General features: G+C 42.0%; 1 protein-coding gene and 1 non-coding gene across 2 annotated transcripts in view; both read left to right on the forward strand.

Moving 5' to 3' along the window:
- The first annotated feature begins 4,584 nt into the window (after positions 1–4,584).
- The window catches only part of P4HA3 (prolyl 4-hydroxylase subunit alpha 3), a 43,630-nt gene continuing 22,953 nt past the window's right edge, over positions 4,585–25,261 (forward strand). Inside the window, exons 1-4 of the mRNA XM_036862282.1 lie at positions 4,585–4,819; positions 11,760–11,902; positions 12,950–13,173; positions 17,597–17,746. Of these exons, the coding sequence (XP_036718177.1) occupies positions 4,620–4,819; positions 11,760–11,902; positions 12,950–13,173; positions 17,597–17,746 (717 nt within the window). The 5' untranslated portion in view covers positions 4,585–4,619. The remainder of the gene's footprint in view (positions 4,820–11,759; positions 11,903–12,949; positions 13,174–17,596; positions 17,747–25,261) is intronic.
- TRNAG-UCC lies at positions 13,742–13,814 on the forward strand. Its single transcript has one exon. It is a non-coding gene; the product is annotated as a tRNA-Gly (tRNA).

The following is a 25,261-nucleotide window of genomic DNA, read 5'->3' on the forward strand; positions in this document are numbered from 1 at the left end:
AAATGTTTCTGAAGAACCTAGGGGCAGAACAGGAATAAAAACACAGACATAGAGAATGGACTTGAGGACACAGGGAAGGGGAAGGGGAAGCTGGGACAAAGTGAGAGAGTGGCATGGACATATATACACTACCAAATGTAAAATAGATAGCTAGTGGGAAGCAGCTGCATAGCACAGGGAGATCGGCTCAGTGCTTTGTGACCACCTAGAGAGGTGGGATAGGGAGGATGGGAGTGAGACACAAGAGGCAGGAGATATGGGGATATATGTATATGTATAGCTGATTCACTTTGTTATAAAGCAGAAACTAACACACCATTGTAAAGCAAGTATACTCCAATAAAGATGTTAAAAAAAATTCAAAAATAAAATAAAAATAAAAATAACAACAACAGGGACTTCCCTGGTGGCACAGTGGTTGGGAATCTGCCTGCCAATGCAGGGGACATGGGTTCGATCCCTGGCCCGGGAAGATCCCACATGCTGCGGGGCAGCTAAGCCCACGTGCCACAACTACTGAAGCCTGCACACCTGGAGCCCGTGCTCCGCAACAGGGGAGGCCACTGCAATGAGAAGCCCCCGCACTGCAATGAAGAGTAGCCCCTGCTCTCTGCAACTAGAGAAGGTCTGTGAGCAGCAACAAAGACCCAACACAGCCATAAATTAAAAAAAAAAAAAAAAAAAAAACAACAACAAAAAAAGTGAACAGAGCCTTAATGATCTGTGAGCCAGTACCTAATTTATGTCATAAGAATTCCAGAAGATTTTCAAAAAGAAATATTTGAAGAAATAATATATGAATATTTCCCAGATTTGAAAAGACATAAACCAAGAAGTTCAGTGAAGCACAAACAGCAAGCTGAACCCAGCAACATATGAACAAGATTTAACCCAGAATGCAAGGTTGGTTTAACAAAGAAAAATCAATCATTATGGGACTTCCCTGGCAGCGCAGTGGTTAAGACTCCACACTCCCAATGCAGGGGGCCTGGGTTCGATCCCTGATCCAGGAACTAGATCCCACATGCATGCTGCAACTAAGAGTTCACTTGCCACAACTAAGGAGCCTGGCTGCCGCAACTAAGGAGCCCACTTGACGCAACTAAGACCCAACGCAACCAAATAAAAAAATAAATAAATATTAAAAATCAATCATTATAACATAATATTAAGACAATAAAGGATAAAAACCACATGATCATCTCAATAGATGCAGAAAATGTACTTGACAGATAAAAACACTTAAAAAATTAGGAACAGAAGAGATCTTCCTCAACCTAGTTAAAGCATTGACAAACACACAGCTAACATCATACTTAATGGTGAAAGACTGAAAGCTTTCCACCCAGGATCTGGAACAAGACAATGATATCCTCTCTTGTCACTTCAATATTACACTGGAAGTTCTAGCAAAGTAAATTAGGAAAAAAAAAAAGAAAGAAAAAACATCCAGATTCAAATGGAGGAAGTAAACTCTCTCCATTTTCCAATGTTTTAATCTTCTATATATAACATTATAAGGAATAAACAAAAAAACACGATTAGACATAATAAGCAATTTCAGTAAGGTTACAGGACACAAGATCAATATAAAAAAATCAACTGAATTTCTATATACTAACAATGAACAATCTAAAAATGACATTAAGAAAATTCCATTTATTATAGCATCAAAAGTGAAACCATTTATATGAATTGCCCATAATAGGTAAATCCATATAGATGGAAAGTAGATTGGTGGTTGTCACACGGGAAGGGGATGGAGAGTGGCAGCTTAATGGGCATAGATTTTTTTTTTCGAGGGGGGCAAGAAAATATTAGTGGTGATGGTTGCACAACCTTGTGAATACAGTAAAAATGAATGAATCGTACACTTTAAAAATGTGGATTTTATAGTTTGTAAATTATATCTCAGTTTTTAAAAGAAAAAATACTTAAGAAAAGTTTAACAGAGTTATATATAATTACGTAGTTCTGTCTGCTGAAAGGACCTGAGAGCAGAGACACTACAGTTGCAATGAGCATACTTAGCACCCAGATCTTAGTTTCTGAATACAAGGAACCAGGGCTCATGGGGGAAATGCTTGATTCCAGGACAGGAGCAGGGAAAGTGCATGGCGATTTGGAATACCTTGGAAGTAACAAATTATGGAAGTGCTTAAGGAATGAAGGGGACATATCAAAAGGACACAGGAGCCAGATTGAAGAGGCTACCATTGACCAACTCTAGGGCAATATGAGATTCAAAATAAGCAAAGTAATGAATTATAATTCATTCAGTAAAATTCATGAGCCCATACGGATGTAAAATAAATGAATAAGTAAATAAATGGGGCATCTCAGGATCCTTAATCACACCTGCAAAGTTCCCTTTGCTATGTGAGGCAACATAGTCACAGGCTGTGGGAATTAGGACATGGGCATCTTTGGGGGGCCATTATTCTTCATACTACAACCCTCAACCTTCTATGGGCAGAAAGCAGGCTAAGATGACTACTCAGTTGCAAATACAGACCCTTGGCCATTCCAACATGCCCACCATAAGGGGAAGTGTAATGGAGAGGAAGTCAGAGTGGAAAGAGAAAATTGTCGTTAAAATAGCTTTATTTTGCAAATTTTACAAATACATATAACAATGTGAACATATTGTTAGGTTCTGCCACCCCTCAATCCTGAGGGCATTGGAAAGGGTTTGTGCAAGTTAGGGGCCTTGAAGCTTAAGCTTCAAAGGTTTCATGGTAAATCTGCCTCTGGTAGCAATTAAGAATATGGCACCTGGATCCACACCACCTGGGTTCAAGTTCCTGCTCTACATTTACCAGCTGTGTATGTTGATTGCATTGGTGTTACAGATTGGGTTCTCCAGAAGCAGATGCTGAGATGAAGTTTGAAGTGCAAGATATCTGTTAGGGATCAACATCTGTGAAAGGGACAGGAAGCAGGAAGGGGCAGAGGAAGAGGTCAAAGAAGCTTGACAAAGCGTTGATTAATGTGGCAGGAGGGCTAGAGCTAGTATTGCCTGTCAGAGCTGTCTCATGTTGGGCCTAAATGGCTGGGCCTTTATTCCCTCACTTTGCTCAGTCACTGGATGGCTATTAATGCCACTTTAAGAACTACCATTGGGGGACTTCCCTGGTGGTCCAGTGGTAAAGAATCCACCTTCCAATGCAGGGGACATGGGCTCGATCCCTGGCAACTAAGCCTGTGTGCCACAACTACTGAGCTCGTGTGCCTCAATTAGAGAGCCTGCGTGCTGCAAACTACAGAGCCCACGCGCTCTCGACCTCAGGCACCACAACTACAGAGCCCACGTGCCCTGGAGCCTGCGTGTGCCACAACTAGAGAGAGAAAAACCCACACGCCACAACTAGAGAGAAGCCTGCGTGCCGCAACGAAAGATCTGCATGCCTCAACGAAGATCCCGCGTGCTGCAACTGAGACCCGATGCAGCCAAATAAATAAATTTTTTTTCAATTAAAAAAAAACCTCCATTGGATTTTCATAACAGGCTAAATTTCTTAGTATGACATGCAAAAACACTTCACAATCTGACAGGCCCAACCACAAGGAACTTTTCATCATTTCTGCAACTCAAACTATTTTCCATCTCCGAACCTTGGCATACATAGTACCTTCTCCAGCAAAGCCCATCCCTCCCTTGCCCGACATCTTCCAGACAATTCCTTTTCATCCTTTTGGACCTGCACACGTTGCCCCCTCTGTGAAGCCCTCTCCACCGTCTATGCATGGGGATGGGCTCCCTCCTCAGGGTTGCCCTTACTCACTGCACAACCCTCGGTTACCCTGACAGCACTTTGTGATTGTTTACATCTCCCTCTCCCCTTGTGAGTCCAGGGTTGGATCTGTTATTTCTCTTTGTCCTCAGCACAGTAGAACAGGTGCTAAATATTTGTTAAATGAATGAATGAGTGAATAACACTGCCTGGGAAAGAGGGGGAAAGAATAAGTAGTAGGATATAATAATAATATTTTTGTTTGCTTCAGTGATCATGGGTATGTCGTGTAGAGGAGTGACCCAGGACCCCAGAGTTTTTGGTTGTATAGGTCCTAGATTTATCATGCGCTGACCCTAATGGCCTTCACCCTCTTTACCTCCGGTCAAAATTCTACTCATCCTTCAAGATGGTTCAGACGTCAAGTCCTGTGTGAAGTGTTTTCTTCCCCTCTGGTCTGTCACAGCTCTTTACCCGCACCGCTGTCACCATACCATGACATTTACTCTCCCGATTTCTCCATCAGAATCCAGTGATGTTTCTGCATTTCCACCCCTTGATCCAGAGGGGTGAATATTTTTGGATGGCGTTATGCAGCCATAGACTGGTGAATTCATGCCTCACCACACCCGCTGCCTCAATTTCCCCAGGTGTGAAATATACACCGTGGAAATGTTTTCCCAGGGCTGTGATTTAGTGGAGGGTGGGCGGGCACTGAGGTTGCAGGCAGTCCACACGCGGCCTGGGGAGCTAGGGGGCAAGAAGGTGGGAGGTGGAGAGCGAGGGGAGGGGTCAGAGCGAGGAGGAGCCGGGGGCGGGCCGGAGCGGAGCGTCGGGCGCAGGGCCGGGCTGGAAGGTCTGAGAGGACGCGCGCCGGCGCCGGCGATGGGCCCCGCTGCGCGGCTGGCAGCGCTCTTGGCGGTGCTGACCCTCCAGGCAGGGAACCCGGCCGGGGTCGCGGCGCGCGGGGACACGTTCTCGGCGCTGACCAGTGTGGCGCGCGCCCTGGCGCCCGAGCGCCGGCTGCTGGGGCTGCTGCGGCGCTACCTACGCGGGGAGGAGGCGCGGCTGCGGGATCTGACCAGGTGAGGGCACGAGGGTGGGGTCTGAGTAGGGGAGACCGAGTCAGAGGACGAGGCCAAGACACTGTGCCACGGTGGTGGGGGGGGGGGCGGGGCGGGAGGGGTAACTCTTAGGTTCATCGTCACCCTGCCGGGGCCTCACACGCGGTGTCTCACCGTGAGACTGCGAAACCATGGCCCAGTGTGACTCCCCAGATACACCGTCATCCTGTGTGGGACCTCAAGACACCGTGTCACACTGTGTAGGACCTCTGACTCTGTCCCTCACACACACACAGTGACCCCCATCCAACATCGCACCGCCAAGTTGATACACTGTGGAAAAGTGTGGTGCAGCGACTTTGAGGCAGAGTAGGGCCGCACAAGGTGCTGGGTCAAGCTGTGTGGGCCCCCAGGCTCTGTGTCACAGAGACACAACGACATTGCAAGAGTGAAATGGAGAGAAGAGTGACACTGTAGCCACACATGTGTTGACCGTGTGATCCAGGGAACTGATGTTTAGTATGGGGTGACATTCTGTGACCATGTATGAGATTTACATGTCATTGAGACTGAGTAGGCATGACACTATGGGTATCAGTCTGCATGTGAAGGATACCGAGTAATTGTCCAGGTCACTGTATGAATAATGCTTTGTGTTCATCAGTTTATTCAACACGTATGTTTGAGTGCTTACCATGAGCCAAGCACTGTTCCAGGCACTAGGGAGAGAATGGTGAACAAGACCAAACCCTGCCCTCTAGGAGCTCCGAGTCTGTAACATCATGATTGTTCATCTGAGACGTCCATCCTTCCCCTTGCTTTCTGCTCTCCCTTCTCTTTACACATGTAACAGCTCTAAATACTATAACTGAGATGTTATATGAATATGAAAGTATTTGACACCAAGAAAACACTGGGCAAAACCATAGTTGTTGCTAGGGGATGCTGAGTGTAGCACACACTGGCAGATGCTCAGCCAATGTTGTTTTGCTATACAGTCAACAAACTACTGTAAGACTTGGAACACTGAGGCACTGTCATCATGTATTGACTCTGCAGTGTCAAACAATGAAAGATGAATGACTGGATATGATACCATGTGTATGAATATGTGCTGTGCACCTTCTCTTGGGACACTGAGAAGCTCACAATATGAGAAACAGAGGTGTAACCACATAGTTATCTGAATATATTAATACTGAGTTATCTGAATATATTAATACTGTATTTATATCTTGTGACCCTCAGCTGAGCTGAGACCACAGAGGGCTATCTCACAATGCGCCACTGATAAAACTGTGAGTGAGTGTATGCGGTAGTAATACTGTTTCTAGGCCATATCGGAAGAAGGTGTGAGGGCCACGATGGCTGTGTGGGAGAGCCCATGTAGGAGAGAATCAGTTTGTGTGAGGAAGTGTATGTGAGAGATCTTGTTTGTTACTCAATGGTGACTGAATGATGATGTAATTCGATACATGGTCTTAAGTATGTAGTTTGCTTATAAGTAGTTGTATGCATGTTTAAATTTACTGTTAGTTTGAAATAGCATGATGATACACACACATGTAGAGTATATGTAAGTGTGTATTACTTATAACAATAAACGATTATAATTTCAATAACTCTTGTCACTCTTTGGAGTAGCATAGTTGCCTAGTGTTCTGTGGGCCCGTGCTTACAGAGCAAAATGACATAATTTTGTTCTTAATCCACATTCATTGGAGTCCAAGTTCATTGGTGGAAGTAGAACAGACCCTTCTCTTCGATTCAAGATGCCATCCTGCTCCCTGCTACTCATGTGCTTGTTCTCATACCACTAATCTCTTTATTTGAGTGGCTTGGATAGAGATGGGTGTCAGAATCGTGATGCCGGGCCTCTTGGGGAACAGGTTCAGAAGAGAGAGCTTGCAGTGTTGATCACTTCTTCTTTGAATTTCTAAATTTAGAAATTAAATATTTTTGATGTTGAAACTACTACTCCCTACCCCAAGTTAATGAATAAAAATTATACTAGTTATATTGGGTTGCCCAAAACGTTCGTTCGGGGTTTTCCGTAACATCTTCCAAAAACCTGAACGAACTTTCTGGCCAGCCCAATAATATATACAGTTGTATACTGGTATAGTATTACGAATACTAGTTATATAATATTTAGCTAACCCCTAGCTTTTTTTGTTGTTGCAGTTTAAAAAAACCACCAAGATTTAAAAAGTAGTATCAGCAGCAATTATTTCTGTGCTAGGAATTAAGCATTCAGAATATCTCAGAAGAACCGAGACAAAGCCATTTCTGAGTTTCAAAGGAGAAACATATTGAATTAAAATAGCCCATGTATTGTGGTTGGGTAACCTGTCCAGGCTATGTTTAATGCAGGGATTGGGTTGCAAATTTTATGTGCAGATTCTTGAAGGAAAGGATCTGATTTTCCATTCTCAGCATTTGTTAAAGCAAAATGCCGTTTAGGAAACCCTGAGGTTTGAATTCAGCATCCAGTAACTCGGTCTCTGAAAACCACCTATTTGCTCAGAGGCTGAGCATAAGGCCAACGTTTAGATTCCAAACCAGCCTCAGATAGCAGTTGATAGGTTTTTTTTTCTTTGTGTGACAGAAAGATGACATACCTGAACACTGAATTGAATTATGTGCTGCAGTAGAGATCAAACCCCTGCCCTAAATAAATTGACACCATAATACAAAGTGGGATGTGAAGAGAACAAGGAGATGTTGCTTTTTTTTTTTTTTTAACATCCTTATTGGAGTATAATTGCTTTACAACGGTGTGTTAGTCTCTGCTTTATAACAAAGTGAATCAGTTATACATATACATATGTTCCCATATCTCTTCCCTCTTGCGTCTCCCTCCCTCCCACCCTGGAGATGTTGCTTTTGATCTGATGGGTGACTTGTAACAGATCTTCACCTCTCTGTCTTGCTTCTTTCTCCTTATGCCTCAGTTTCCTCTGTTGCCTGGTATACGTTAGTTCTCAAGCACCAGCTGAGGAATCTGTTTATTCAGTTGTGGAAAAGGTGATGGAAAGAAATAATAGAATGGTTGTGCCGAAAGGATTCATAGAGATATCCTAGACTAGACCAGTTCTGCCATTTTATAGAGGAGGAAACTGAGGGATAGTTGGAGGCTGGGTCAGGATACCTCTCAGGTCTCCTTCCAGCTCCTCCCCATTCAACTGTCTTATAAAATCCCTGCCCACTCAGCTTCAGTTGTCCCTGGACACTTACCCTTCAGGCTGAACTCAAGCCCAAGTCTCGGCTTGTGTTTTTGTCTAGCAGTGGAATATCTTTCACTAAGTAGTTCCATATGGAGCTGAAGCAGGAAATAATGGGTAGTAAAAGAAAAATATCCCACACCCTGGAAGCTGGTTTAGTTTCAAAACCCTGGAGTAGCTGCTCTCAGATACCACTGTCTTGGGGATCAGAGACGTCCTGGGACTTGACAGGCTTCCTATTTCTTCCCTGGGGCACCCAGGTGCAGATTCTTTTTCCTTAGTTTATGCTTGAATTGAATGTTTGGCTCGCTAGAAGCACCTCTACCCGAAGCAAGTATTCTGTTTCAGGCTCTGTTTATAGTTGAGGCCCCCTTGAGAAATCCTTATGTCTGACTGTTTCACAGGATTGAAATCCACCACCACCCTGCCACTCCCTCTATTCGTCACTTCCATCCCTTTCCACTCACTGAAGTCCTCCACTCTGGCCAAAGGACTCTTCTATTCTCACGTGCTCTTGCATACATTCATATAAATCCATATCCTTTTCACTTTGCTCACACTTTCTCTTTTTAAAAATATTTATTTATTTATTTATTTTTGGCTGTGTTGGGTTTTCATTGCTGCTCGCAGGCTTTCTCTAGTTGCAGCGAGCAGGGGCTGCTGTTCGTTGCAGTGCGTGGGCTTCCCATTGTGGTGGCTTCTCTTGTTGCGGAGCACGGGCTTTAGGCATGCGGGCTTCAGTAGTTGTGGCATGTGGGCTCAGTAGTTGTGGCTCGCGGGCTCTAGAGCGCAGGCTCGGTAGTTGTAGCGCACAGGCTTAGTTGCTCCGTGGCATGTGGGATCTTCCCGGACCAGGGCTTGAATCCATGTCACCTGCATTGGCAGGCGGATTCTTTTTTTTTTTTTTTTTTTTAATTTATTTAATTTATTTATTTTTGGCTGCATTGGGTCTTCGTTGCCACACGCGGGCTTTCTCTAGTTGTGGCAAGCAGGGCTACTCTTTGTTGCAGCGCGTGGGCTTCTCATTGCGTTGGCTTCTCTTGTTGCGGAGCACAGGCTCTAGGCACACGGGCTTCAGTAGTTGTGGCTCACGGGCTCAGTAGTTGTGGCTCGCGGGCTCTAGAGCGCAGACTCAGTAGTTGTGGTGCACGGGCTTCGTTGCTCCGCGGCATGTGGGAACTTCCCGGACCAGGGCTCGAACCCGTGTCCCCTGCATTGGCAGGCGGATTCTTAACCACTGCACCACCAGGGAAGTCCCCACACTTTTTTCTTTTACTTCCATTGTTGTTATTGTATTGTTTTCGAAATTAATAATTTTAAAACAAAGGGAAAACGGTCTTAGAGGGCAGGAGTAGAACTCTTATGTCTGCCTTACTATAACTAATAACTTTCAACAATATAAATCCTGTTAGAGGGTTAGCAATGGAATAACTATAGTATGCCAGGAAAGGAAACAGCATCTTTTGCTTGTATGAACACTCTTGTAGGACATCCAAGGAGGAGAGGAATTAATGAGAAAGATGATCACTTCTGGCCCCAACATTTCTGGCCATTTTCTGCAAATGTTGGCAAACCAGAAAGGTTGGAAGCATGCTGGATAACCCACCTGTTCATTCCCCATTACAACCATCACCAGTTTCTATATGATCTGCTTCCTAAATATCTCTTTTGAAACCATCCCATTTTCTGCTCCCACTGTCACTGTTTTGGTCTTTCTGCCTCTGGTCACTTCCACTTCTAACCCCTCCTCCCCACCCTCTCACAGATTTATATATGTAATGTATCATAGTGCAATCCACTCTCACTTAAAACCTTTTGCTGCTCCTAACTGCACGCAGGGTAAAAATCAAATTTCTCAGCATGGTCTATGAGGCATTCCTCACTTCTCCAGTCTAGTCTCCCCATCCTCCCAATATACCCCGTGCTCCAGCAATACTAAACGGCTTGTAATTTCTCTGTTTCTCTTTGTACCTTTGCATATGTTGAACTGTCTCTGCCTGCCTTGGAAGGAGGCCTCCTTCTCCCTTCCTCATTATTTGCATTTACCCATCAAGTCAGTTTATTATCTTCTCTGTGAAACCTTCTCTGACCTGCTCTGGCCAAATTAATCACCCCCTCTGTTTACTCTCCACTAAGCCTTGTTCTTAAATCTGGTGTTGCACCTGTAATGTAATTATTTGTGATCTCAAAGGCTGAAAGTCTTTAAGATCAAGGTTATTGTCTTATTCAAAATTTTGTTCCTAGCTCCTAGAAGAATGTATTTCATTTATTCTTTCATAGAAATATATATTGAACTTAGGAAAAGAGTTATGAGAAATCAGCTATTTTCTTGTCCATGAAACCCTTGATTGGACTTCCCTGGTGGCACAGTGGTTAAGAATCCGCCTGCCAGTGCAGGGGACACGGGTTCAATCCCTGGTCCAGGAAGATCCCACATGCCACGGAGCAATTAAGCCTGTGAGCCACAACTACTGAGCCCGTGTGCCACAACTACTGAAGCCTGAGAGCCTAGAGCCCGTGCTCCACAACAAGAGAAGCCACCGCAATGAGAAGCCCGTGCACCACAATGAAGAGTAGCCCCCACTCACTGCAACTAGAGAAAGCCCGCGTGCAGCAACGAAGACCAACACAGCAAAAAATAAATTAAAAAATAATAATAATAGATAAATTCTCCTTCTCCTCTCCTTCTTCCTCTCCTTCACCCTTTCCGTCCTCTTCCCCTCCCCCTCCCCCTCACCATCCTTTCCTCCTCCTCCTTATTAAAAAAAAAAAAATCCTTGATCATTGGACCCTGTCTTGCCTGTTTATCCTCAGTTTCCAGCATGGAGTCTGACATCTAGCAAGTGACTTACTGAATGATCAAATATATGTCAAGCCTCTGTGCCTTTGGACACATTGGTCCCTGTTGGCTCAAAAAAACTACTCTCCTCCCTTCTTTGTTCTAGCTCCATGGGAAACAGTGTGGCAAAATCAGCCAAGAACCCCAGCTTCAGAGTCAGGCAGGCTTGAATTCATTCCTGGCTTTGCTGTTTACCAACAGCGTAGCCTTGTTGCAGTTTCCCCTCCTGTAAAAAGTGCATGATAAAATCTATTCTAAGCGTCATTGGGGGGATTAAATGAGACAATATGTTTAAACCACTTAACAGGATGCCTAATACATGGTAAGTGCTCAATAGTAGCTATTGATATTTTAACTAATCCTTCGGAACACAGATCAGGTGCCATATCCTCTGGAAAGTCTTCCCTTACACCTTCTAACTCCCACCTGGGTTAGGTGCCCTACCTACAAATTGCCAGAGCATTTCATAGCATTATATGCTCTCTTCTCTCATAGCACATATCACAGTTTTCATAATTAATTCAACAATGTTTTTGAGCTTCTACCAGATTCTAAGTTTTGATTATAGAGTGATAAGAGAAAAAAAGATTTTCTTATTTGTGACCTCCTTGAGAGCTCCACTCTCTCTTGCCTTTGGGTCTCGAGCATCTAGCATGATAGCTGACGTACAATAATTGACCAGTGGAGACTGACTCGCTGAATGAACAAATGAATGGACCTACTTTTGTTGTGTTGGTAGTTTTCATATTCTTTGTGCTTACTGCTTAGAATATTACATGAGTCTCAAGGGGTTCAGCATTTCATTTTTAACTACTCTAAATGTGCATACACCATGCCAGCCTTCACTCGGTGGAGTGGTTGTATCAGTAGGTGAGATCATTCTACTCCTCTCTTTCAGATTCTATGACAAGGTGCTATCTTTGCATGAAGATTCAGGAACCCCTGTGTCTAACCCTCTGCTTGCATTTACTCTCATCAAACGCCTACAGTCCGACTGGAAGAATGTAGTACATAGTCTGGAGGCCAGTGAGAACATCCGAGGTAATGAGGAGGAGGGCTGGAGGGTAAGAAGAGTCTATCTCCTGACTTAGTGGAAAGGAGAGAGATTCTGAAGGGATGTGATGAAGGATAATGAAGTGGGTATGTATTACTTGATCTCCTTAGCTCTAACTATTACAAAGAACTAGGTCCCTTTGTTAATATGTTTATATGATTATAATTAGAAAGCACTTTTTTCTTTTTTTCAGTAAGTTTTTAGTTTAGTTTAGTTTTTTTTTTTTTTGGCTGCACCACGCAGCATGAGGAACTTCCCTGACCAGAGATTGAACCTGCGCCCCTTGCAGTGGAAGCGCGGGGTCTTAACCACTGGACCACCAGGGAAGTCCTAGAAAGCACTTTCATATCCATTATCTCATTTGATCTTCAATCCTGTGAAGAACTATAGGTTATAGCATCCCATTTACATACGTGTAAAAGTGATGTCGTCTTTTTTTTTTTTAGATTTTTTTTTTTTATGTTGACCATTTTTAAAGTCTTTATTGAATTTGTTACAATATTGCTTCCGTTTTATGTTTTGGTTTTTTGGCCGCGAGGCATGTGGGATCTTAGCTCCCCGACCAGGGATCGAACCCACACCCCCTGCTTTGGAAGGCGAAATCTTAACCACTGGACCGCCAGGGAAGTCCCTAAAAGTGATGTCTTCTAATAATTTCTATTTTATTAAGTTGCCACTACAGTGTGATCTGTAGTAAGATCACTTTCCTAATTTACTCTACTTTGTACTTGAAGAAGTTTGTTGACTTTGGGGAAGTTAAGAGGAAGAAGAGTTTGTCCCCCAAAAGGCAAGACTCCTGGAGACAGGTAGAATGGAACAACGTGATAAAGGTGCTTAGTTTTTACTCTAGAGTGTTTGTTCCTCATTCAGAAGATTTTGTTACCCTGGGAACAAAAGCAGATAAAACATTATCTTTGCTTATGAAATAGTATGAGCCTGATGATTATGGTGATTAAGGTGATGATGCCTTGCTGTATTAAATGTTCACCGCCTGTTTTTTGACTGGTAGATTGATGCTTTCATGACCTTTACAGCTCTGAAGGATGGTTATGAGAAGGTGGAACAGGACCTGCCAGCCTTTGAGGACCTTGAGGGAGCAGCAAGGGCCCTGATGCGGCTGCAGGACGTGTACATGCTCAGTGTGAAGGGACTTGCCCGAGGCGTCTTCCAGAGAGTCACCGGCTGTGCTGTCACTGACCTGTACAGTCCCAGACGGCTTTTTTCCCTCACGGGGGATGACTGCTTCCAAGTTGGCAAGGTAATGATATTCAGAGAGAGGGCAAATTGCTCAGCTCTCTTTCTGGGGGATGAAATCACTGTATCCTGATTCCTTTTACATATTTCTGATCCTGACAGCAAACTTGGAAATTTGGTATTATTCCCCATTTTCAGATGAAGAAACTGAGGTTCAGAGAGGGTAAATAACTTGCCTAAGGTTACACAGTTTTAAGTAGCAGAACTAAAATTTGAACCTGCATCTTTTAACTCTGAATCCCATGCTCTTTCCATAATAAGGAAATCACATACTTAGGACACTCTTGAGAGTGAAGGAGGTGTTATTAGCCAGGATGACAGACATAAAATGGGACTGTCCTGGGAAAAATGGCCCTATGGTCACCCTAAGTAGAGCACCCCGCCAGTAGATGAGCAGCCAGGTGGAAAGGAGAAGCAGCATCAAAGGGTGGGGGAAAGGAAAGGAAATGGTGATGTGAAGGTCGATCACGGAAACTCAGCCGCCTGAGACTTTGTGAAATCCCTTGCAACATTTCCTAGGCATTTATAAATACTAAATTAAAGTAGTGCCAAAACACAGGCCATTTGGGAATTCCCTGGTGGTCCAGTGGTTAGGACTCTGCACTTCCACTGCAGGGGTTACAGGTTCGATCCCTGCTCAGGGAACTAAGATCCAGTAAGGCGCATGCTGTGGCCAATGGAAAAAAACATCATCGCTTTAACATTGCTTGAGAAAACAGATTTCAAGAACCTTCCATATAAGATATTTAACTGATCTTTGTCACAAGTTTTAAACTCTCTTGAGGTTATTTTACAATATATTCTTTGTTAGCCTTTGCCCAAGAAGTAATGGAGTAAATCCTTTTTAATTTTGAAGATGCATATTGCAGGAAAGTGAATTTTTCCCAGCCCCTGCAGTATTCATTAGCCGATATAAGAGGGGGCCTCCTGTGTCCTGAATTGAAGTTTTGAGAATCAGTCTTCCAAATTAATGCAGAGAGGGTTGCCCTAAGCCTCTCCGTGTGCCATTTTTCCTTTTCTGAAATCCTGAATAGAATCAGAGCTGAATCATCATGTTCATGGCTAATTTAAATTGAAGCCAGTTAAAACAGTTCCATGTATGGTATCAATATATGCTTCCTTAGTGAGGCTTTTCTGAGACTAAAACCGTATGTTGAAAATTCAGTAAGTCGCTTCCTAAAAGTCTCACTGGCAATCATTATTTCTGTATTTATTTACTTATTTTGAAAGATAAAACATTTCAAATATAAGAAAAGTACACATAAAATAAGAAGCAATTATATCTATAATTGAGATGAAATATATGTTCAAATTTTGCTATATTTGTTTCAGATTTTTTTTCAGATTTTTAAAAAAGAATTTACAGATAGCTAAATACAGCCCTACTCCTTTTTCTTCTCACCACTCCCACCCTTTCTACTCTAACCTTGCCCAGATACCAGGTGACCACTGTCCTAAACCATACAGTAAGTGCTCTTGAGTCACTCAGCACGTTGTATCTGTGAAATTCATACATGTTGTGGCATTTATCAGTAGTTCATTCCTTTCTATTGCTGAGTAGTATTCCATTGTTTGAATATACCACAAACTGTTTATCCAATCTCATGTTGATGGATACTTGATTTGTTTCCAGCATCAGCTAGAATAAAGCTGCTATTAACGTTCTTATGTACATGTTTCCGTGGACATTTGTTTTCATTTCTCTTGGTTAAATACCTGGGAGTGGTATTGCTGGGTCGAAGAATAAACTTCGATAATTATTAGCATGTAGACAAATCTGTTTCATCTGCACCCTCCTCCATGGATTATTTTAAAGCAGATCAATCTTTCTATTTTCTGAAATTCTTAATTGTCTAGTTTTACTACCCTCCTGTTGTGTTGGTTGACTCTTGTTCATTATCAGTTATTTCCTGATGTAGTTTATCATTTTTGATTGTGAGCTTATTTTTAGCAGGACTTTTTCCCCCCTAGGAGCCTTTTTCTGCCCAGAGTTGTAGGAATATCCCTTCATAGAGTTTTGGGTTTTCTTCTTCCAGGTACTCTGGTAGTATCACTAGCCTTAGATCCTTTTTTTTTTTCCCCTGTACATTACATCCCCATGACTTATTTATTTTATAACTGGAAGTTTATACCTTTTGACCCCTTTCACCCACTTTGCCTACCCCCTACCCCTGGCCTCTGGCAACCAATCTGCTCCCTCTATTTATGGGATTGGGGTTTTTGTTTGTTTTTGGTTTTGTTTCTGTTTTTGTTTCCACATGTAAGTGAGAGCATATGGTATTTGTCTTTCTCTGTCTGACTTATTTCACTTAGCATAATGTCCTCAAGGTCCATCCATGTTGTCACAAATGGCAAGATTTCATTCTTTTTAATGGCTGAATTATATAGATCACAGTTTCTTTATTCATTCATCCATTGATGGACACTTAGGTTGTTTCCATATCTATTTCTCTGAATAGAGGCCAGACAGAAACAAACCAACTTTCTTGTCTCCTTATGACAGTGGGTAGATTTTTTTCTGGTCTACTCTTTCCCTTATGGTGTAGTTTTTCATGGGTTTCAGTTTTGTTTTGTTTTTTTAAAAAATTTATTTATTTATTTATTTATTTTTGGCTGCATTGGTCTTTGTTGCTGCACGCGGGCTTTCTCTAGTTGTGGTGAGCGGGGTCTACTCTTCGTTGCGGTGCGCAGGCTTCTCATTGCTGTGGCTTCTCTTGCTGTGGAGCACGGGCTCTAGGCGCACGGGCTTCAGCAGTTGTGGCGCGCAGGCTTCAGTAGTTGTGGCTCGCAGGCTCTAGAGCACAGGCTCAGTAGTTGTGGCACACGGGTTTAGTTGCTCCACGGCATATGGGATCTTCCCGGACCGGGTCTCAAACCCATGTCCCCTGCACTGGCAGGCGGATTCTTAACCATTGCGCCACCAGGGAAGTCCCTGGGTTTCAGTTCTATGAGTGTGTCTTAATTCCAATTCCTAGGTTTTGGGAGGTCTACAGAAGGCTCATATACTGTCCTCATGTGGGTATTATAACCTAAGGTTACTAAGTACCAAGGTTACTAGAACTAACCCCCACCCCATCCTAGGCAGCTTCAGCATCTGCTCATAAGCTTATTACTTGGATTTTCAACTCCTTTTTTACTTCTGGTACCTGGGTATTTTCCAATCTTTCTTGAAAATATATAATTAAATGCTTTTTATATTTTATTCAAAATGTCTAAGTCTTTGTGGTTGGAAGGATTCCAGTTATCTCAATCTGCTGTATTGCTGAGACTCAAAGTTCCTCATGGAAACCTTAATTAAATAAATTGTTAACAGGAAAAGTTCAGTCATTTTTTATTGTTATTCTTCAACTCAACGTTTTTACAAATAGAAAACTTAAGGACCAGAAAGATAACACAGCAGGCTAATGGCAGATGGGGGATAGGAATGGACTTAACTGTTTAGGCGGCAGAGTTGCAGTATCTCTAGGTTCTGGCCTATTTTTCTGCCTGCTGGAAATTATACCTGAATTAGAAAGAGGCCTTCCAAATCTGTGACTTTATAATTCCCTGCTGTCTCCAACAGCAACTTGCAGGAAATTCCACCTGCAGTTCTGGTATTCTAGTTAACTGTAAGCTATTAGGAGACAGGAGCTATGTCTAGTGTGTGTTGCCATATTCCCCACATTCCGACATATAATATAGGACAGATCCACTGAGCTCTCATAACATTCCAATGTCTACCTTCATTAAGATGTCTAATGCATTATGTCACAATTATTGGTTTACTTATGTGCCCCTTGATTGATTGTAAGCTCTTTAAAGGCAGGGACCACCAGGTACATTGTAAATACTCAGTAAATATTGAATAAATAAATGAATGCTTTTAATCCATTCCTCACATTGCTACCAATAGCATCTTCCTAAAAACATGACAGTCACACTCTAATTAGCTTAGGCCATATTGCCTTTTTATGTTTATTTCCTGCTTCTCTTCACCTTAGACTATAGCCACAATATACTGCTTGAACACATTCTTGCTTTTGGCTTCTGTTTCTACCATTCCCTCACCATAAAATGCCCTTCATTCCAATCTCTGCTCATTGAAATTCTTTTCCTTCTTCAACGAAGGCTCATCTCAGATGGCACCTCTTCCGTGAAGCTTTCTGAGATTCTCAAGCATTCATGCCATTCTGCCCAGTGTTATAATTACTTGAGTTCATATCTCACATCTCCCCAGATTATAACTTCTTTAAATGCAAGAACGCTTTATATTCTCCATGCCTAGTACATTGTCTTGTATAAAATAGATGCTTAATATATTTAATTTAAATGAATTAGAGAGAAAACTTGCCTTCTTGGGTTCCAAAGGCCCTCCACTCTTTGCAGTATCATTTCCTTTCTCTACCCATGGACTAAGGCTTTAGTGATGGTACTTATGTTCCCTGCAGGTGGCCTATGACATGGGAGATTACTACCATGCCATTCCATGGCTGGAGGAGGCTGTCAGTCTCTTCCGAGGCTCTTATGGAGAATGGAAGACAGAGGATGAGGCCAGTCTAGAGGATGCCTTGGATCACTTGGCCTTCGCCTATTTCCAGGTAGGGGAGTAAGCAGGAGGCTCACTGCTTTCATCACAGTAAGCATAATGCTTTATATCTGCTTTACAATTTTCTAAGCATTTTCATGTCTCTTAATTTATTTCATCTTCCCGACAGGACCAAATGTGAGTCAAGCAGGGCAGTTGTTTTGTTATTTCCCTATTTCTCATGTGAGTAAACTGAATCTCCAAAGAATTCCTAGCTTGTCACAAAGTTCACAGAGCTGGGATTAGAGCCTGAGTCTGTCTGATTCTTCGTTAGTACTCTTTCCAATGTACTGACTACTTTAAAGTCATCGTCTCCCATGTAGGAGGCGGTCTCTCACCTGTAGCAGCAGCAGCTGCATCCACAAATGTTTAATAGCTTCATAGTCAAGGCAGATCGCTCTTTTGCCCTCTCAACATTTCGTAACTCGTCACAGATATTATGCCATGATACTGCCAGTGTCAAGGAAGAAGTTTGATTGTTATCCTCTCCCGTCTGCAGTCAAGTCCAGCTGTGACGTGAATAGTGTCTGGATACACAACTCGTGCCATTGGTCCAGAACATCAGCTCAGTACCTCCTCCAGCTGTTGTTTTTCTTTGGCACTGTTGATCTATAACCTGTTGTGCCCCTCGTGAAAGCTCGTTTCCCTACATGTGGGAGCTGCCATCCTTTGTGTAGCTAATCCCATTTCCCACCAGAGTTGTACAGTCTTCAAGAATAGGCTGGAAAAATCACTACAGAGCCAATTCCCTAGAGTTTCCAAAACTAATAAACCATTTCTGTTCCATATATTCCTTTTGCTTTCTCCCTTTTCCTGAGAAAAGGGAGGAGGATGTGCGTGGTCCAAACCCATGTGTTGCTGCCAAAACAGCAGTGCAGCAAATAGTCCTGTTCCTCTCATGCAAGTTCCTGGTAAGTGGCTCTTTGTTGTAAAACTTTCCAAGGTGCTCTTCCCAACTCTGCTGCTTAATTGCTACTTACTAAAGCTGAAACAGAATCCCTGTGATGCAACAAATGGTGAGAAGTTATTGAATTTTAATAGAAGAAGAAAATGGAGAATTGATGTGGAGACTCAGAGAAGATAAACTAAAGCAGCTCACCCTGAAATACAGAGTTTTAAATACAGCGTCTAATTGTTTTGGTTTTTTTCCCCTATGATGACTTAGATTTCTCCTCTTCTCACTTGTAGACTCTCCCTTTCCACAATCGTGCTTTGGTACATTTTATTCATCTTACTAGGCGTAGCTCAAATGTCACCTATTTCGTGAAGTCTTCCTTAATTCTCCTCAGACTCTCCTTCTTTGTGCCCTCATAGTACATTTTTTTTTTATCCCACAGTAGTAGAAGACATTGGCATTGTCTTATGGACAATTTCTGGTCCCCTTTTTACCCTTAGTAAATTAAGGATAAATGTCCCTCCATGGACCTTACATTATCATATAAAATTATATATCTATATATACCATGAAAAGTATAATATATATAATATTATATATAGTACTATTATTATCTAATTCTTTTTCATGATACATTTTAGTGAAAAATCATTTCAATAACTACTAATAATGAGAGACAGTAGAGTGTAGTAATTAAACCATAGGCTCTGAAGTCAGGCAGACCTATGTTCAAATTCTGTGAAAACTTGGGCAACTTACTTAACCTCCCTGGACCTTAATTTTCTTATCTTTAAAGGGGGATAATAATGATGCTGTAGGAGTGTGGAAATAATTTTCCGAATAACCTTCTGAGTTTTTGTCTGAGACCTCCCTGTAACGTAAGACAGATTAATAAAAGGAACAATAAACATAAGTTAACTAACATGTGTACCTCCTGTAGACATGGGAGATATTGGGGCGGGGAGGGAGGATGAGTAACTCTCTGAGGGGATCTAAACCTCCATCTTAAATACTGTATCCAGCTAAAGACAAAAGAAAGAAGGTGTGGGGAGAGCCAGTTCTGGGAGGTGACCAGGCATAGCAAGCAAGGGTAAGATTGTTATGTAGCTTTAAGTGGGTGCCTTCTCCATTGATAAGATTCTCCTCTGATGTAGTCATCCTTTTCTTCCAGGTACACAGGGGGAGACACCCTCACAAATGGAGATTTCCTTTATAAATGTAAATTTGCCTTACAAAAGGGCAACCTCTACTCTGGTTTGAAAAACTTCTCCTGTATCTGTTGTTTCTCAAAATAATTAGCTCAAAATAATCTTTATGCCAAAGAGGCATATTTTGGGGTGGCATATTCTGCTACCCTTCAATGCTTACCTCAAAGGGTTGTCATGAGGATTAAATGAGCTAATACATGTAAAGCCCTTAACACAATTTATGACACATATGCACTCAATACATGTAATCTATTTTTATATTATACACAGTATATATTCTCTTTTTTCATTTAACATTATTTAGTGTACACATTTCCAAAGGAATTTAACTGGGACATCAAAAGTAACTCTAACTTTGTTCTTGATAAAATATTTTACCTTGTGATAAAGCCCTTGAGTTTTAAAAATATGTAAAATTGTATTTTAGTTCTCTTCATCTCAAAAGGGTTTGAAACTCTATAACCCTGAGTTAATATCTGACATTATAAGATATTAGTAGATTACTTAACTATCCCTCTGTTAAGTACAGAACAGAATAATTCATGATATTAAATAATTAGAAACAATCTATATGCCCAAACAATAGCAGAATGGTTAGATTGTCTGTGATGGAGCTTCTAGATGGAATAAAATACAGCCATTAAAAATGCTGTCTTGGGGCTTCCCTGGTGGCAGAGTGGTTGGGACTTGAGCTCCCAATGCAGGGGGCCTGGGTTCGATCCCTGGTCGGGGAACTGGATCCCACATGCATGCTGCAACTGAGAGATAGCATGCCACAACTAAGGAGCCTGCATGCTGCAACTAAGGAGCCCGCCTGCCGAGGCTAAGACCCGGTGCAACCAAATAAATAATTAATTTTAAAAATGGTTAGGATGGGAGGATTAACCAAGATGGCGGAGTAGAAGGACGTGCTCTCACTCCCTCTTGCGAGAGCACCAGAATCACCACTGGCTGCTGGACAATCATTGACAGGAAGACCCTGGACTTCACCAAGGAGGATACCCCGCGTCCAAGGACAGAGGAGAAACCACAGTGAGACGGTAGGAGGGGCGCAATCAGAGTAAAATCAAATCCCATAACTGCTGGGTGGGTGACTCACAGGCTGGCGAACACTTATACCACAGAATTCCACCCACTGGAGTGAAGGTTCTGAGCCCCACGTCAGGCTTCCCAACCTGGGGGTCCGGCAACGGGAGGAGGAATTCCTAGAGAATCAGACTTTGAAGCCTAGAGGGAATTGATTGCAGGACTTTGACAGGACTGGGGGAAACAGAGACCCCACTCTTGGAGGGCACACACAAAGTAATGTGTGCATCGGGACCCAGGGGAAGGAGCAGTGACCCTGGGGGAGACTGAACCGGACCTACCTGCTGGTGTTGGGGGGTCTCCTGCAGAGGCGAGTGGTGGCTCTGTTTCACCGTGGGGATAAGGACACTGGCAGCAGAGGCTCTGGGAAGTTCTCCTTGGCGTGAGCCCTCCCAGAGTCTGCCATTGACCCCACCAAAGAGCACCGGTAGGCTCCAGTGTTGGGTTGCCTCAGGCAAAACAACCAACAGGGAGGGAACCCAGCCCCACCCATCAACAGTCAAGTGGATTAAGGTTTTACTGAGCTCTGACCGCCACAGCAACAGGGAGGGAACCCAGCCCCACCCATCAACAGTCAAGTGGATTAAGGTTTTACTGAGCTCTGACCGCCACAGCAACAGTCAGCTCTACCCACCACCAGAGCCTCCCATCAAGCCTCTTAGATAGCCTCAACCACCAGAGGGCAGACAACAGAAGCAAGAAAAACTACGATCCTGCAGCCTGTGGACCAAAAACCACAGTTACAGAAAGATAGAGAAGATGAAAAGGCAGAGGGCTATGCACCAGATGAAGGAACAAGAAAAAACCCCAGAAAAACAACTAAATGAAGTGGAGATAGGCAACCTTCCAGAAAAAGAATTCAGAATAATGATAGTGAAGATGATCCAGGACCTCGGAATAAGAATGGAGGCAAAGATTGAGAAGATGCAAGAAATGATTAACAAAGACCTAGAAGAATTAAAGAACAAACAAACAGAGATCACCAATACAATAACTGAAATGAAAACTACACTAGAAGGAATCAATAGCAGAATAACTGAGGCAGAAGAACGGATAAGTGACCTGGAAGACAGAATGGTGGAATTCACTGCTGCAGAACAGACTAAAGAAAAAAGAATGAAAAGAAATGAAGACAGCCTAAGAGACCTCTGGGACAACATTAAACGCAACAACATTCGCATTATAGGGGTCCCAGAAGGAGAAGAGAGAGAGAAAGGACCAGAGAAAATATTTGAAGAGATTATAGTCGAAAACTTCCCTAACATGGGAAAGGAAATAGCCACCCAAGTCCAGGAAGCGCAGAGAGTCCCATACAGAATAAACCCAAGGAGAAACACGCCGAGACACATAGTAATCAAAGTGGCAAAAATTAAAGACAAAGAAAAATTATTGAAAGCAGCAAGGGAAAAACGACAAATAACATACAAGGGAACTCCCATAAGGTTAACAGCTGATTTCTCAGCAGAAACTCTGCAAGCCAGAAGGGAGTGGCATGATATACTTAAAGTGATGAAAGGGAAGAACCTACAACCAAGATTACTCTACCCGGCAAGGATCTCATTTAGATTTGATGGAGAAATCAAAAGCTTTGCAGACAAGCAAAAGCTAAGAGAATTCAGCACCACCAAACCAGCTCTACAACAAATGCTAAAGGAACTTCTCTAAGTGGGAAACACAAGAGAAGAAAAGGACCTACAAAGACAAACCCAAAACAATTAAGAAAATGGTCATAGGAACATACATATCGGTAATTACCTTAAACGTGAATGGATTAAATGCCCCAACCAAAAGACATAGACTGGCTGAATGGATACAAAAACAAGACCCATATATATGCTGTCTACAAGAGACCCACTTTAGACCTAGGGACACATACAGACTGAAAGTGAGGGGATGGAAAAAGATATTCCATGCAAATGGAAATCAAAAGAAAGCTGGAGTAGCTATACTCATATCAGATAAAATAGACTTTAAAATAAAGAATGTTACAAGAGACAAGGAAGGACACTACATAATGATCCAGGGATCAATCCAAGAAGAAGATATAACAATTATAAATATATATGCACCCAACATAGGAGCACCTCAATACATAAGGCAACTGCTAACAGCTATAAAAGAGGAAATCGACAGTAACACAATAATAGTGGGGGACTTTAACACCTCACTTACACCAATGGACAGATCATCCAAAATGAAAATAAATAAGGAAACAGAAGCTTTAAATGACACAATAGACCAGATAGATTTAATTGATATATATAGGACATTCCATCCAAAAACAGCAGATTACACGTTCTTCTCAAGTGCGCACGGAACATTCTCCAGGATAGATCACATCTTGGGTCACAAATCAAGCCTCAGTAAATTTAAGAAAATTGAAATCATATCAAGCATCTTTTCTGACCACAACGCTATGAGATTAGAAATGAATTACAGGGAAAAAAACGTAAAAAGGACAAACACATGGAGGCTAAACAATACGTTACTAAATAACCAAGAGATCACTGAAGAAATCAAAGAGGAAATCAAAAAATACCTAGAGACAAATGACAATGAAAACACGACGACCCAAAACCTATGGGATGCAGCAAAAGCGGTTCTAAGAGGGAAGTTTATAGCTATACAAGCCTACCTAAAGAAACAAGAAAAATCTCAAGTAAACAATCTAACCTTACACCTAAAGAAACTAGAGAAAGAAGAACAAACAAAACCCAAAGTTAGCAGAAGGAAAGAAATCATAAAGATCAGAGCAGAAATAAATGAAATAGAAACAAAGAAAACAATAGCAAAGATCAATAAAACTAAAAGTTGGTTCTTTGAGAAGATAAACAAAATTGATAAGCCATTAGCCAGACTCATCAAGAAAAAGAGGGAGAGGACTCAAATCAATAAAATCAGAAATGAAAAAGGAGAAGTTACAACAGACACCGCAGAAATACAAAGCATCCTAAGAGACTACTACAAGCAACTTTATGCCAATAAAATGGACAACCTGGAAGAAATGGACAAATTCTTAGAAAGGTATAACCTTCCCAGACTGAATCAGGAAGAAACAGAAAATATGAACAGAGCAATCACAAGTAATGAAATTGAAACTGTGATTAAAAATCTTCCAACAAACAAAAGTCCAGGACCAGATGGCTTCACAGGTGAATTCTATCAAACATTTAGAGAAGAGCTAACACCCATCCTTCTCAAACTCTTCCAAAAAATTGCAGAGGAAGGAACACTCCCAAACTCATTCTATGAGGCCACCATCACCCTGATACCAAAACCAGACAAAGACACTACAAAAAAAGAAAATTACAGACCAATATCACTGATGAATATAGATGCAAAAATCCTCAACAAAATACTAGCAAACAGAATCCAGCAACACATTAAAAGGATCATACACCACGATCAAGTGGGATTTATCCCAGGGATGCAAGGATTCTTCAATATACGCAAATCAATCAATGTGATACACCATATTAACAAATTGAAGAATAAAAACCATATGATCATCTCAATAGATGCAGAAAAAAGCTTTTGACAAAATTCAACACCCATTTCTGATAAAAACTCTCCAGAAAGTGGGCATAGAGGGAACCTACCTCAACATAATAAAGGCCATATATGACAAACCCACAGCAAACATCATTCTCAATGGTGAAAAACTGAAAGCATTTCCTCTAAGATCAGGAACGAGACAAGGATGTCCACTCTCACCACTATTATTCAACATAGTTCTGGAAGTCCTAGCCACGGCAATCAGAGAAGAAAAAGAAATAAAAGGAATACAAATTGGAAAAGAAGAAGTAAAACTGTCACTGTTTGCGGATGACATGATACTATACATAGAGAATCCTAAAACTGCCACCAGAAAACTGCTAGAGCTGATTAATGAATATGGTAAAGTTGCAGGATACAAAATTAATGCACAGAAATCTCTTGCATTCCTATACACTAATGATGAAAAATCTGAAAGAGAAATTATGGAAACACTCCCATTTACCATTGCAACAAAAAGAATAAAATACCTAGGAATAAACCTACCTAGGGAGACGAAAGACCTGTATGCAGAAAACTATAAGACACTGATGAAAGAAATTAAAGATGATACCAACAGATGGAGAGATATACCATGTTCTTGGATTGGAAGAATCAACATTGTGAAAATGAGTATACTACCCAAAGCAATCTACAGATTCAATGCAATCCCTATCAAATTACCAATGGCATTTTTTACGGAGCTAGAACAAATCATCTTAAAATTTGTATGGAGACACAAAAGACCCCGAATAGCCAAAGCAGTCTTGAGGGAAAAAAAATGGAGCTGGAGGAATCAGACTCC

The sequence above is a fragment of the Balaenoptera musculus genome, chromosome 8 (genome assembly GCF_009873245.2).
Source record: "Balaenoptera musculus isolate JJ_BM4_2016_0621 chromosome 8, mBalMus1.pri.v3, whole genome shotgun sequence".
Classification (NCBI taxonomy): domain Eukaryota; kingdom Metazoa; phylum Chordata; class Mammalia; order Artiodactyla; family Balaenopteridae; genus Balaenoptera; species Balaenoptera musculus.